At 35.4% G+C, this 12472-nt stretch overlaps 1 protein-coding gene across 22 annotated transcripts in view; it reads right to left on the bottom strand.

Annotated features, from left to right (window-relative positions):
- Positions 1-12472, bottom strand: part of LOC111043394 (tropomodulin) — a 141375-nt gene that overhangs the window by 19259 nt on the left and 109644 nt on the right. For all 22 annotated transcript variants that reach the window (XM_039434890.1, XM_039434887.1, XM_022328337.2 and 19 more), the window contains 4 exons: positions 11693-11848; positions 9039-9206; positions 3279-3402; positions 1617-1837 (listed from right to left, as the gene is read on the bottom strand). In XM_039434890.1, the coding sequence (XP_039290824.1) occupies positions 1617-1837; positions 3279-3402; positions 9039-9206; positions 11693-11848 (669 nt within the window). The remainder of the gene's footprint in view (positions 1-1616; positions 1838-3278; positions 3403-9038; positions 9207-11692; positions 11849-12472) is intronic.

Genomic DNA, 12472 nt, shown 5'->3' on the forward strand with positions numbered 1-12472 from the left:
CAATCATCAAGCATCAATTCAAATCATTCTTTAATTGGCTGTATGAACGATTCTTGATCATCCCAGAATCGATCACTGAATCTACAGCCGCTATTCTCTATTTTAATCATTTATTTTATATTAATCATTAAGATGAATATTAAGCATAAATTGTGAAAACAAAGTGTCAACATTGCACCCCAAGTTTTTGTTGGTGGGCCTTGTCACTGCCTTCTATAGAGGATAGCTGATACCGGTATATCTGATGTAATACTAACTGTTAAATCTTGTTTAAAATAATTAGTTATACTTTATCCGTCAAGAAAATATATTTTTATATTATTTTTTCCGAGGGTGATGCCCACAAAAACTCTAGGCTTGTTCGTTAGTGATGAGGCGGATAACAAGGAGAGATGAATGAACCTACAGTTTTAGGTGGGTTCCAAACCACCGGAAAGTGATTCTACAACCATGAATCATAATCAGAGTTATTGGCTCAAGCGGTCACCCTTCCAACGGGAGTAGTCAGGCGCATGATTCTTGACTGGGGAGCGGTTTGACTCAGTGGTCGAGCTGATAAGCTATCACTTAGATAAGTTATGAATCATGTGCTTGTTACCCCGTTGGAAGGGTGACCGCTACTCCCGATTGAAAAGGTTAATATATTTTTTCCCATCTGTAGACTGGCTTGCCGCTATGGCTTCGTATAAAATGAGCCCTGCTATCCAGAGATTGTCAGTTTGGTGTAAGGGTAAGCATTCCTGACCGGCAATTAGGAGGTACTGGGTTCGATTCCCGGGCTGACAAATAATATTTTTGAATAGTAGCGCTCATTTTTCAATACTAGCTGTTTACCCTGTTGTCAATATTTGGAGTAGCAGAAGTCTTCGGGGTGAATTACAGCATTTAATGTGGATTTTCGTTCAATAATAATTAATATATTATTTCATAATTCATATTAAATATTTCGGTAATTGATCATATTTCTACATTTTTAGAAGACGATATAGCAACGTTGCAGCGGTAGAAAAGGATAGCGCTATCTGCTTTGTCGAATGATAGACAAGAATAGCAACACCAATGTTTATCAAATACTGTCATTATAACGTGGACCTCACTATACACTAAATACTCACTAATCACTATATACTCTGTATATACAGAGTGAATCATATGTATGGGAACCCTTTGATAAATTGGAGACTGTTGTAGATATAATACTGTAACTTTCAGGATAAGTTATTGGTCAAATACTCTACCTTTTGACGTACAACTGAATTTTGACCCCTCTTAAGGGGGTGACTTAGGGGTTGTAACTCGAATATTTTAAATGTAAACATCCACTGTGTGGTACATCATTCTAAAGGCTTTTTGAAAACGAGAAAGATGGCATCGATAAAACTGTTCTTATACATTGTATCCATTGTATACATTTAAAATATTCGAGTTACAACCCCTAAGTCACTCCATTATGAGGGGTTGAAATTCAGTTGTACGTCAAAAGGTAGAGTATTTGACCAATAACTTATCCTGAAAAGTACAGTATTATATCTACAACAGTCTCCAATTTATCAAAGGGTTCCCATACATATGACTCACTCTGTATAATGATGTCGACCAACTTCACCTAAGCTCACCTTGATATTGTTCCAGTTGAGGTCGACGAGGTTGTGGTCGTCATCGCCGACCTGCTGGATGGTCTTGTCGACGTCGGTGGCGTTGGGCGGGTCGGCCGGGAATGCCTTCGGCTGCGACGCCTTGGTGACGCCGTCCCAACCCAGGCCGATTGGCTGGCCCTTGTTCAGCAGCGACGCGTGGTACTGCTCCTGGTTCATCATCGAGTGGAAACCCAGGATTGCTGCAACACCAAACACCATTCAACACTTATTGCAACCATCAGTCACTTATTGCAATCATCAAGCATCAATTCAAATCATTCTTTATTGTCATGAGCATTTTTACAAATACTGACATCGTCAGGTACAATCATCAAACATAACAACAGAATCAACAAATCAAACTACAGAATGAGAAAGGCTCAACTCACACTTATGCGACTCAGGTCGAGAAGAGACTCGACTCTAGTTGAGAGCATGTGTTTTCAAATGGTGACAGTCGCGGAGACTAGAGTCGACTGGTCTGAGTGTCACCATTTGGAAATACATGCTCTCGACTAGAGTCGAGTCTCTTCTCGACCTGAGTCGCGTAAGTATGAGTTGAGTCTAAAGGTGCGTACAGACTTACGCGCCGCGAACATGAGCAATTGACTTTTAATCAGCTGATGCCAATCTTTTTATATCTGTATCTTACCGTTTCTGTAAAAATACAGATATAATCAGTTGATTAGGCTGATACCATTAGGCTGACTACTCAAGATGGGACACACTTGTTGTCCTGTTGCAGGAACATACACACACACTTGTTCATGATGCATGTTTTGTCATCAGCTAGAGGCTTCTAACACAGAATGAACAACCAATAATAATGAATAAACTACTGGAAATTACAAATTATGATACAAAATAATTTAACCTCAAATAGAGCAGCGAAGAAAAAATAAACTACAAAAATCAAAGATACTAAAACCTAGCCTCAAAAAATGTTGTTCGAAGCCTTTTGCTATGATGACGACGTGTGTACACACATATTAATCATGCTTGCCCTATCGTTAGTGGAAAGCCTTAGTAATTTATTGCAATTATCAAAGATAATTTTGTCGAGTGGCGCTCTTTCACTTGGCGATGTGAACCTCGGTCAAGGTTGCTCTTCAGCCTTGTCATCCCTTCCCAATTGCATTTATCTCTTTGTACTAATTGTGGATGAGTTGTAGTTCTGCCGTGCGAATAATTGAAAAATCAAAATATTTTCCAAGCATTTTAAAAAGTGACTATTTTATTTTAGAAAATCATTTTATATTAGTGAAAGCATATTCACTAACACGAGATTAGTTTGGCGTGAAAAATTCGAACATTTATATAATTTCTAAATGTAGGCTATTCGTAAAAGTATTATATAATTGCATTTCAGAAAAGTATCAAATATCAGTAGCAATATCATTGAGATGTTGACTACACATTAAAGCCACAAGTCGTTGTATTATGTGGAAATTATCCTCAAGAAACAAGTGAGGAGACTCTAATTGATGCACCTCGTCTTGAATCCATTCATCATTCAATGAGAGCATACATACAACGTTAGATTTTTGTTCGGTAAATACGACTACTTATATAGTGATTCCACAAACAGTACATGAGTGAAATGGAAAACTGGATAGTTGAAATTGAAAATAGGAAGCTTACCGGCTAAGTCAATGATTTCTTCTTGTGTGGCATCGTTGAGAGCCTCCTCGTACTCATCTCCCAGGTCAATGGCTATCTGTTCATCGGCGTCCTTCTGCAGTTGTGATTGTGGCGGGGGCATCCACTGCAAACAAATCGAAATAAAATATTCAAATTATCGAAAATCTACAGACAATGTAATGGGAATTGATACAGGGGTAAAGATGTTGCAGATAATAAGCTGTTCTTAGTGAAAATTTGTGTGTGTTTTGGCTTCAAAATTTTATAAAATAACTTAATTAATTCAAGGTGCAGTGATTTAGTGTAATATAATATAACTATAATTTGTAGTTTTAATTCTTCTAAATTCAAAATTTCCACCTCATATATATTTTTGGACTAATATTGAACTTGAACTTTTTTCAGTAGAAACAGTCATAACCTATTTTTTGGACATGTTATTCAGTAGCTATAATAGTTTTGGGCCATGCCTGCTGTTCCTACCCAATCATATTTTATATGATTTTTGATTGTATCCACGATTAAATAAATAATATAGAATGGGGTGAGAGGAGTGACACTTTCAAGGTGCGTGTAGATGACAGTGAAATGTGAGCCGGGCGAATTTAGAGGAAAAAATAATCGTGCATAAAAAATAAATAAATGACCATTATACAATTATTCCATAAAAACAGTATCGAAAGCAAATCATTGTAAGCATTTTCACCCCATGGCAAAGTGCCCTCTGGGGGAGGAATAATCGTACATAGTGAAGAGCGAGTTATTTATTTACAATAAATTACAACATTTTTGGAGCGGGCGCTTGACTTGCTCACATGGCATGTAGGTATTTAAATGTGAGATTACATTTTTTTAAATTATAGATTGGAATAACATTTCATACTCCAAGCACAATGTATAGGGGAAAATTAGAAACATTAATAGGAATAGTATTTTATTTCTAAAACAACAAAATCATGTAACTTCTAACTTTCTTCAATTTCACTCAATGTGGCATGATTATATCATCCTTATTTAAAGAGTTTGACAAATTTACGACAGAACTTGAGTTGGTGGCCTAGGCCTGCCTCAACATTAAACACTGGTGTGCCTTTTGAATGATCATGCACAGTGTTATCATATAATATTTAGTAAAAGCTCGAAATATTCAGAGATTGAACAATTCTATGCATCTTAAAATAAAAAATGTTATTTAATTTTGTTTCCTGTAATATAGTGCGGTATTTCAACGCTGAATTGCATTGTATAGAAGTCTAACATGAAATAATTGACGCAACAGGATGCGCCAATAGGGAAGTAGCAATTAGAACATTCGGCCCACAGAAAAATGATGGGAGATAATAACTATGCAGTGATTCAAACATGAAACACGAAGGAGTAGCCTACGGTATTATTCGACATTTCATGGAAACTCTCATAATTCAACTTATTTGAATGTGCTTTCTATCATACATTAGGAAATGCATTTCTATCCTATTTTAATATGTATTTCTATTACACCTGATACATTAAAATAATCTTCATTGGTTTTTCCGACACTCAAGAAAATACGGAATCTTTCAAGCAAAAATTCAACTGTGTAAGGCGCTACAAGTGTCTATGAACTTATTAACAAATCCATATCGAATTTACTTGAAGTAGGCCTGATTCAGAATTGAAATCAATTTGATAGAGATAATATAGAATCGAAGTTCTGAGTCATATTTGAGCTCAAGTGCTCTAGAAATTATCTCATCAACTTTTTAAACAACGTGAAAGGTGCTTGAACTTGGATTTTCCATTGAAATTCATGAAAGAGAATCCATATTGGTTTTATTCCAAGATAATTAGGTAATGCAAGAAAAGCACAAGTGAGAGACTTTCACAATACTTGCAAAACTTGATTTGATTTTAAAAACAATAATTTTTTGACATTTACTTGTATATCAAACTTATTGGGATTCAAGTTGATCATTAATAAATATTTCGAAGAGGACCGAATTCTTTGTATTTTTTATTTAAAATTACATCATTTTCAGCAAAATTCAAACTTGAGCTATAATTTATATCATAACTTACATATATGACAGTTGTTGCAGTTTATATCAAAATAAGTTATTAAAATAACTCATACATCAACTTCATCTATCAGTAAATCACAACAATTTTGGGTGACCGAGAACGGATTAACCGAGAACGGATTATGTTATTAAAAACGAACAAAAAAATAATTTCCTAGGTCGCATTTCAATAACATGCGATATCTTAAAAGCGTCCATGAACCGATTAAATCAAATCGTTCAACAGACATAAACTGCCATAAAACTTATAGGAAATAGCAAATGCAATGAATCGCTGATAAGCATGAGTCAGAGATTATCGAATTGGGTACGTCAATGATGCATTATTGTCAATGATTCATTATTGTCAATGATTAGGCCAACAGCATTGATAACACTTATTGCTAGAAGGACATTGATAAAAATGCTAGATTCAATATGGATTTTAGAATATGGAATTAAATAAGATACCATACTCAAGGATAAACCAGTCACATTTTATAACCTGGTATTGGGCAGTTGTATTATTATAAGATCAATTTTATTAAATCAAGTTGGTTTTGAAGAATACAAGTAGGCCACAGCGTTAGTGAAATTTACGAATCTAAGTGATTCTATAAGTTTAGAGCCGTTATTAAAACTATAGTTTTTTAGCTATTAAAACTATAGTTTAAAATCTCACTGCAAATGAAATTTGCCTTGAAAATTCAGACTGCACTGAAACTATAAGTTTATATAAGTGCAGTATGATTTGTATTCACTGAACCAATAACATCATATTCACAGTTCGCGGAAAAATTACTGTATAGAAATCAAGAAATACATTTGTGGCAATAAATACTACTAGTGTGCATATTCAATAGTTGTATCAAGTGTACAAAATTTGACGCGCTATTAAAATAAATTATAATTAATTCAATTAATGAACCAATTACGTAAGCTTTCTAGCGAACCAAAAAATGTCCAGATCAAATAGTCCTAAAGGCGTATGTTTCGAGTTTGATTTATGGTAAATGAAACATTTTCTACTCCCTTTTACATATTGTCTTTAATTACTCCGAACCATAAATTTTGACCATGAACGTTTGTTTCTCTCACATTTAATCCTGATTTGCAAGTGAATAAGATGTTGTGAAAACAAACTACCATTTTGAACGTACTCCAAATACTATATTATTATGAGAATAATATCTCATTAATCATTACCAAGCAATTTGTTGAGGAGTTTTCATACATGGAAATTTTAATCCACATTGATTCTGAGATATTAATATACTGATAGTTGTATGTTTCAAGGGAACAAACACAAACAAAATATTATATTCTATTCTACATGGAAATTTGAAAGTAAATCGAAACCCGTAATCCGGTATAACCATTCAATTGCATAATATTACAGTGCAGCACATTTACTAGTTGGTTCGATTTTCTCCTCCAATGAAGTCACTACATGCTCATGCATTGCACCTGATTATAGGCAAGATGGTGCTCGATGCACAACTTCACTATTACATCCAATTTATGGCGGCCAGGGACTCACTCTCACTGCTCACTGCTCTATTACGGCAGCACCACTATTTACTTTAAACAGATTCACTTTAAACTGTCAACATTCCCAATGAATAGCATTAATGCTTCTCATTCAATCAATGCTGACAGTTTGAATTGAAACTCACTATTATAGCAGTGAAATCTGTCTGATGTTAGGCTAGGCACACACCAGTTAGTCAAGACAAGACAAGACAAGACACGTTTAGTCACAATTCTTCACATAGTTGCTTATGAAGACCTGTCTAATTGCAATGACTAATCGGTGTGTGTTGTTTCATAAGCAACTATGTGAAGTATTGTGACTAAACGTGACTAGTCTTGTCTTGACTGACTAACTGGTGTGTGCCCACCCTTATACTGAGCAGCTGTGTTTGGAAACGTTTGTTAGCATAGTCATCAACCTTCTTAGTGAGGAACAACTGGAGAAAATCTTTGTGATGAATAATTTATCAATTTATCGTATTTAGAAATAAAAGTTCGATATCGTACTTACACCTTACCGAGGGGAGAAAAAATATGGTATTACCTAGATCTGTTCTTCCAAATAAATATGATATTCTCAAGTATGAGTTCCTTTGAATTGGATGATATTCTAATATTTCTATTAGATATAAGATTGAACTCTTGTTGGAAAGTGATGTTTTCTTAAAATAATTCATATGCACATGGGTAAGAAATAAATGCGAGTAGGCTATATATGAGAAACGAAAGGAGTTCAATTAGTATTAGTTTTTATTAAACTTACATTCAACTCACTTGACTTATGATCAGTTTAAAATTACACCATTTTTTTTTTATTCGGACTTAAGTCAAAATATAGAACTTTTATTATTTTCATAGTAATTTTATGATTTAATTTTTGTATATCCTACTTGGAGAAATGTAGGAAGCAATTCAGTTCAATACATTTTTGAATTCATTTCGAATGAATGTTGAAATAGCAAATAATAACATATTTCTGGTATATCAAAATTGAAGTAATGAGAATGATAAAACTGTAGACTGAATTGATGTGCTGATCACACATATTTTAAGAAGTTGTAGGGCTTGAGTAAGGCTTTACTACTTACAACTTTGAGAGCGTAAGACTACTGAGTGCTGATGTGGGCAATTTCGGGCTTAATGACAAGATAGATTGAAAAATGAAAAGAATGTTGTTTGCATTGTATGAGGTTTTCTTATATATTGCAGAGTGCTTATTATAATAAAAAGTTTCCGTTTTTTTGTACATTATTTTCTACTGCTTAATGTAACTAGGAAGGTAAGGGGTTCGGTTTTTGCTTTTAAATGGCAATATGCTGGTATTATACGAAATATATACAGAGTGTCCCACGAAAGGTGTACCAGCCAAAGACCATGAAATTTGCAACAACTAATGGCCAGTAGAATGTTCTTATATCGACCTTAGTTTTCGAGATAATATAGTTTATTCAATATTTTTGTAAAACGTCAATAGCTAGGAAAAATCCAGTCAAAATCGAATTCTAAAAATATGGTTAAAAAGAGAAAGAAGTTTCCAATTTACTTGGTTGCTTTGTTTGACGTTTTTGAGCTTCTTATGAGCGCTCAAAGTTGAATACGTAAATTCGTCGAGTTCAAAGCCAAATTTCAAACAGTTTGAACGCTCATTAAAAAAGTTACATGACGTCGAACAAAGCAACAAATTATATGAATCATATTGAACATTTCTTCCTATTTCCAAACATAAACTTAGAATTTGATTTTGATTAAGCTAGTTAGTTATTTACGTTTTTCAAAAATATCGAAAAATCTATATATCTCGAAAACTAAGGTCGATATAAGAAAATATCAATTGACATTTTTTGTTGCAAATTTCATGTATAGTGAGGTCCCCGTTATAATGACAGTATTTGATCAACTTTGGTTTTGCTATCCTTGTCTATCATTCGACAAAGCCGGTGGTACTATCCTTTTCTAGGTCCACAACGATGACAATATTATGTTTTTGACAGTGTAGAAATATAATTAGTTAATGCAGAGAATCGGCATCACTATTCTTCTATCTTTATTCACTGCCATTATAACGTGGACCACACTATAGTATCTATGGCCTTCGGCTGTTAGGATGATTTCGTGTGACACTCTGTATATTATAGAATATAATTTGTGATCAACTAAAACTATATGGAGATGAAGTGAATGAGCTAACCTTTTTGCCTCGAATGACGCCAGGCACGAAGGGCTTGACCTCTGGCTGATCGGGTGTCTCCATGGCCTGTCGGTTGATGTGTTCGATCAGCTTCTTGCGGTCCAGCGGTCCAGTCGGCAACTTTGTGCACTCATAGCTGCAGCGTTGCGACGGCGGCAGCAAATTGTCCTAATCACACACAATGAGGTTAGGTTAGACTAGTTCATTCATGTGAATGTTATTACATTAGTCTCATTTGTATTGCAAATAAATGAAATGAAATGTAGGTCGCAAAATGCAGAAAATTGTCCTAATCACACTCAATATTACATACTAAATAAATATATAATTATTAGTCCTTTACAAAATTAAACTATTTAATGACATTATTTTTTGTTAATAAATTTGAAAATAAACAAATTGTAACTTGTCAGACAAGCATAAAAACAACAAAATGATTACAACTCTTATAATCTAGAAAATCTACTGTAATTCATTCTTGTAGGCACCAGATTGTCCTAACCAATATTAGATACGTTCTACAGTATAACTCTTACTTCATTCATGAAGGATATGAAAAGCAGAAGATTATCCTGACCGCAACAGAAAAATTACAGTAGCTACGTTTTTACTATACTCTTAGCTAAGATTTTTCTTAGTCAATGGATATCTAACAATTTAGTTTGTACAATGTTATTAGGATGATTGACTTTGATTATGCGCTGAGCAAGGTACACATTTCCTACAATTGATTAATTATTGTCTAGCCTATTATTCTTCGGTAAGAAACTTTTTTATGCTTGCCATTTATAGCTTCTCGGAAAAGTTTAAAAATAATCTCATTCAGAGATTAGTCAGTCATTTTAGATAGTCATTTAGCTCTTAAAATTATCTAATGTAATGATGTTCTCTGATTCACTAAACAATAAATTATTGATGAGGAAGTAACTTAAGCAACAGAAAATATAGAGAAACATAACTTATAGAACTTTGTGTAGAATCTAGGACATGAATAGGACTTGTAATATGGACTCAAATTTGTATTTTACAGGGTAAAGATCAAGAAAACTCATTAGCTTTGGGCAATTAATCCTCTCATCACTTCTCATTCGAGTGTTCAAGTTATTGGCGCATTGTAATGTGGAAATGAAAGCTCAAATAAAATAAAATTAACTTACCCACTCGAGATTATGATCAATATAATTGAAAATGGGGCTAAATGAATGGAATATCATCAGTATACTGTTCAAAGTGACCAACTACATTTTTTACGTTTTGAGAAAACAGTGTTTGAAAATGTTACTTGGAAACAGTTATCAACTCGATAAAAGAAGACTTGCTCACTTGATATGAGTCTCTTTGTAGTGCTCAAAGTGACATTGAGAATAGCTATGATCCTCAGGATACCTATGATCAAAACCAGACAGTTATTTTCAGCTGCATAATAATCGTGTAACTGAGGTATGGTTAAAACACTGCTTCCAGGCCCTCTGATGAAGAAATATCGACTCGAGCAATTTTAATGATAAGTTTACCATCCTATGATGCTAGGTCACAGAAACCCAATTTCGCCAAGAATGTAGTAGGTCACTTTCATCAGTATAAACGATCAATATATTAATGTAATTGGGAATGAAAGCTAACACTCGAATGATAAAGTGATGAGGGATTTAAGTGTCCAAAGCTACTAAGATTTTTAGAAGATAACACTTTAAGAGACGATGAAATCAACTTATTCACTTGAATGTCTAAACTGAAAGCATTGAACGTGTTATGAAAGAGATATTGTTTATTGTTTTTGAAGGGACGGATTCAAGAATCCGAAGGTTCAAAGGACCCCACACGTCAACCGAAGCTTATTGTGTTCCCAAGTAGTATGTTAATCAGGAAAACCAATACCTGTGTCATTTACAACAATAACCAGGAGTTTTTCACTATAGTAACATCCCATTCATCACCTGGTTGCTTGTCGCAATCCAGTGTGATATGCTTGGTAGTCTCTTCAGACGTTCAGACTGATTAAGTCCTCGTGACCTACGTGAGTTCCACTCATGGCCTTCTTAGAAGGTCCTTCCGCTAAGGAAGGGGCGGCCAAGTTGCCTCTAGGGCACCCGGCCATCCTTGACCCACATTTGTGCCTTGAGTTTCACCCATCTCTGGTCTCTTGGGTTTTTTCCCTCCGAAACTTCGCAGGGTCAAAAGCCACACCTCTCCCAAGAAGTTCTGCCTAAATGGCCGCCCTTCTTTGAGCAGTGGTGAGGTTTGGTCTCTCCACCCAAAACTCGTGACCCACGTGAGTTCCACTCCTGGATCTTTTTGTAGGTCCTTCTGCTGAGAGAGGGGACGCCAAACTGCCTCTAGGGCGCTCGGCGCCCGGCCACCCTCGACTCAGCCTCTTGACCCGCATCGTGCCTGGAGTTTCATCCATCTCTGGTCTCTTGGGTTTTTCTTTTTGCCTCTCCGAAACAGCCCTGATGGGAGATCCCGTAGGTTTGAAGGCAAGGCAACTTCTGGATTTGCCTTGGGGTCCTTTTTAGTAGCCTCCTACGATAAGCAGGGATACTGTGGGTGAATTCTGGTTTTCAACACATTCTTGAGTACGATGTTCGACTCAAAGCTGCCCGAGCCCTCAGGGGGCATGAAAGAGATAAATTGCTAAAAGTTGGTGGACTTACATCAGGGTCGACTTCCTTGGCGAGCAGACTGATCTCTTCGGGTGTGAGCTGAGCCAACAGCTGATCGACGTCGAGCTCCTCGTACTCTGACAAGTCCTTGCCGTACAGTTTGGCCGGCGCTGTTGTCATCGTCGTCGTCTTCGTTGTTGACGAAGTCTACAAACAAACATTTCCACTAAATTAGAACACAATTACATAGAAAAGGGTACAGTATACACTGTAGTATAAATTACTAGATTTATAACCATGTAGTAATAATAGTAAATATCGGGGCACCGAGCTTCGCTCGTTATATTTATTTATTGATAAACAGAACACAATTCTTCAAAATGATTGGGGAAGGACTAAAAAGCACAGCCCAAAACTGTTTCTTCACCGAATTTTGATTTATACACTATAAATAGTCAAAAAAGTAGGTTATGTTCCATACACTTGAATTCAGGTCCAAATATTTGAAAACAGAAAAGTTGTAATTTAGATTGTTTACAGAAATTGCTCGCTTTATATAAGAGGATAGACTAGTTATGGTGATACTGTGTATTCCCTCCATAGAGAAAAGATACCATCAGAAGAGAGAAGATATCCCATGGTATAGATAGTTTATGTTACAAATTTTATGCCGACTCTTTGTTAACTGAAGCCGATTACTGTCGACTGTTGTTTATTATTACTGTTTTGGCCGGGTGAGAGTATAAGAACGGCACAGTATGAAAGACTACCAGCGTCACATAGCTTCACGAAAAATAACTACTAGGTCTATCGGCTTGAGTCAACAGTGAA

Source organism: Nilaparvata lugens, chromosome 8 (genome assembly GCF_014356525.2).
Source record: "Nilaparvata lugens isolate BPH chromosome 8, ASM1435652v1, whole genome shotgun sequence".
Taxonomy (NCBI): domain Eukaryota; kingdom Metazoa; phylum Arthropoda; class Insecta; order Hemiptera; family Delphacidae; genus Nilaparvata; species Nilaparvata lugens.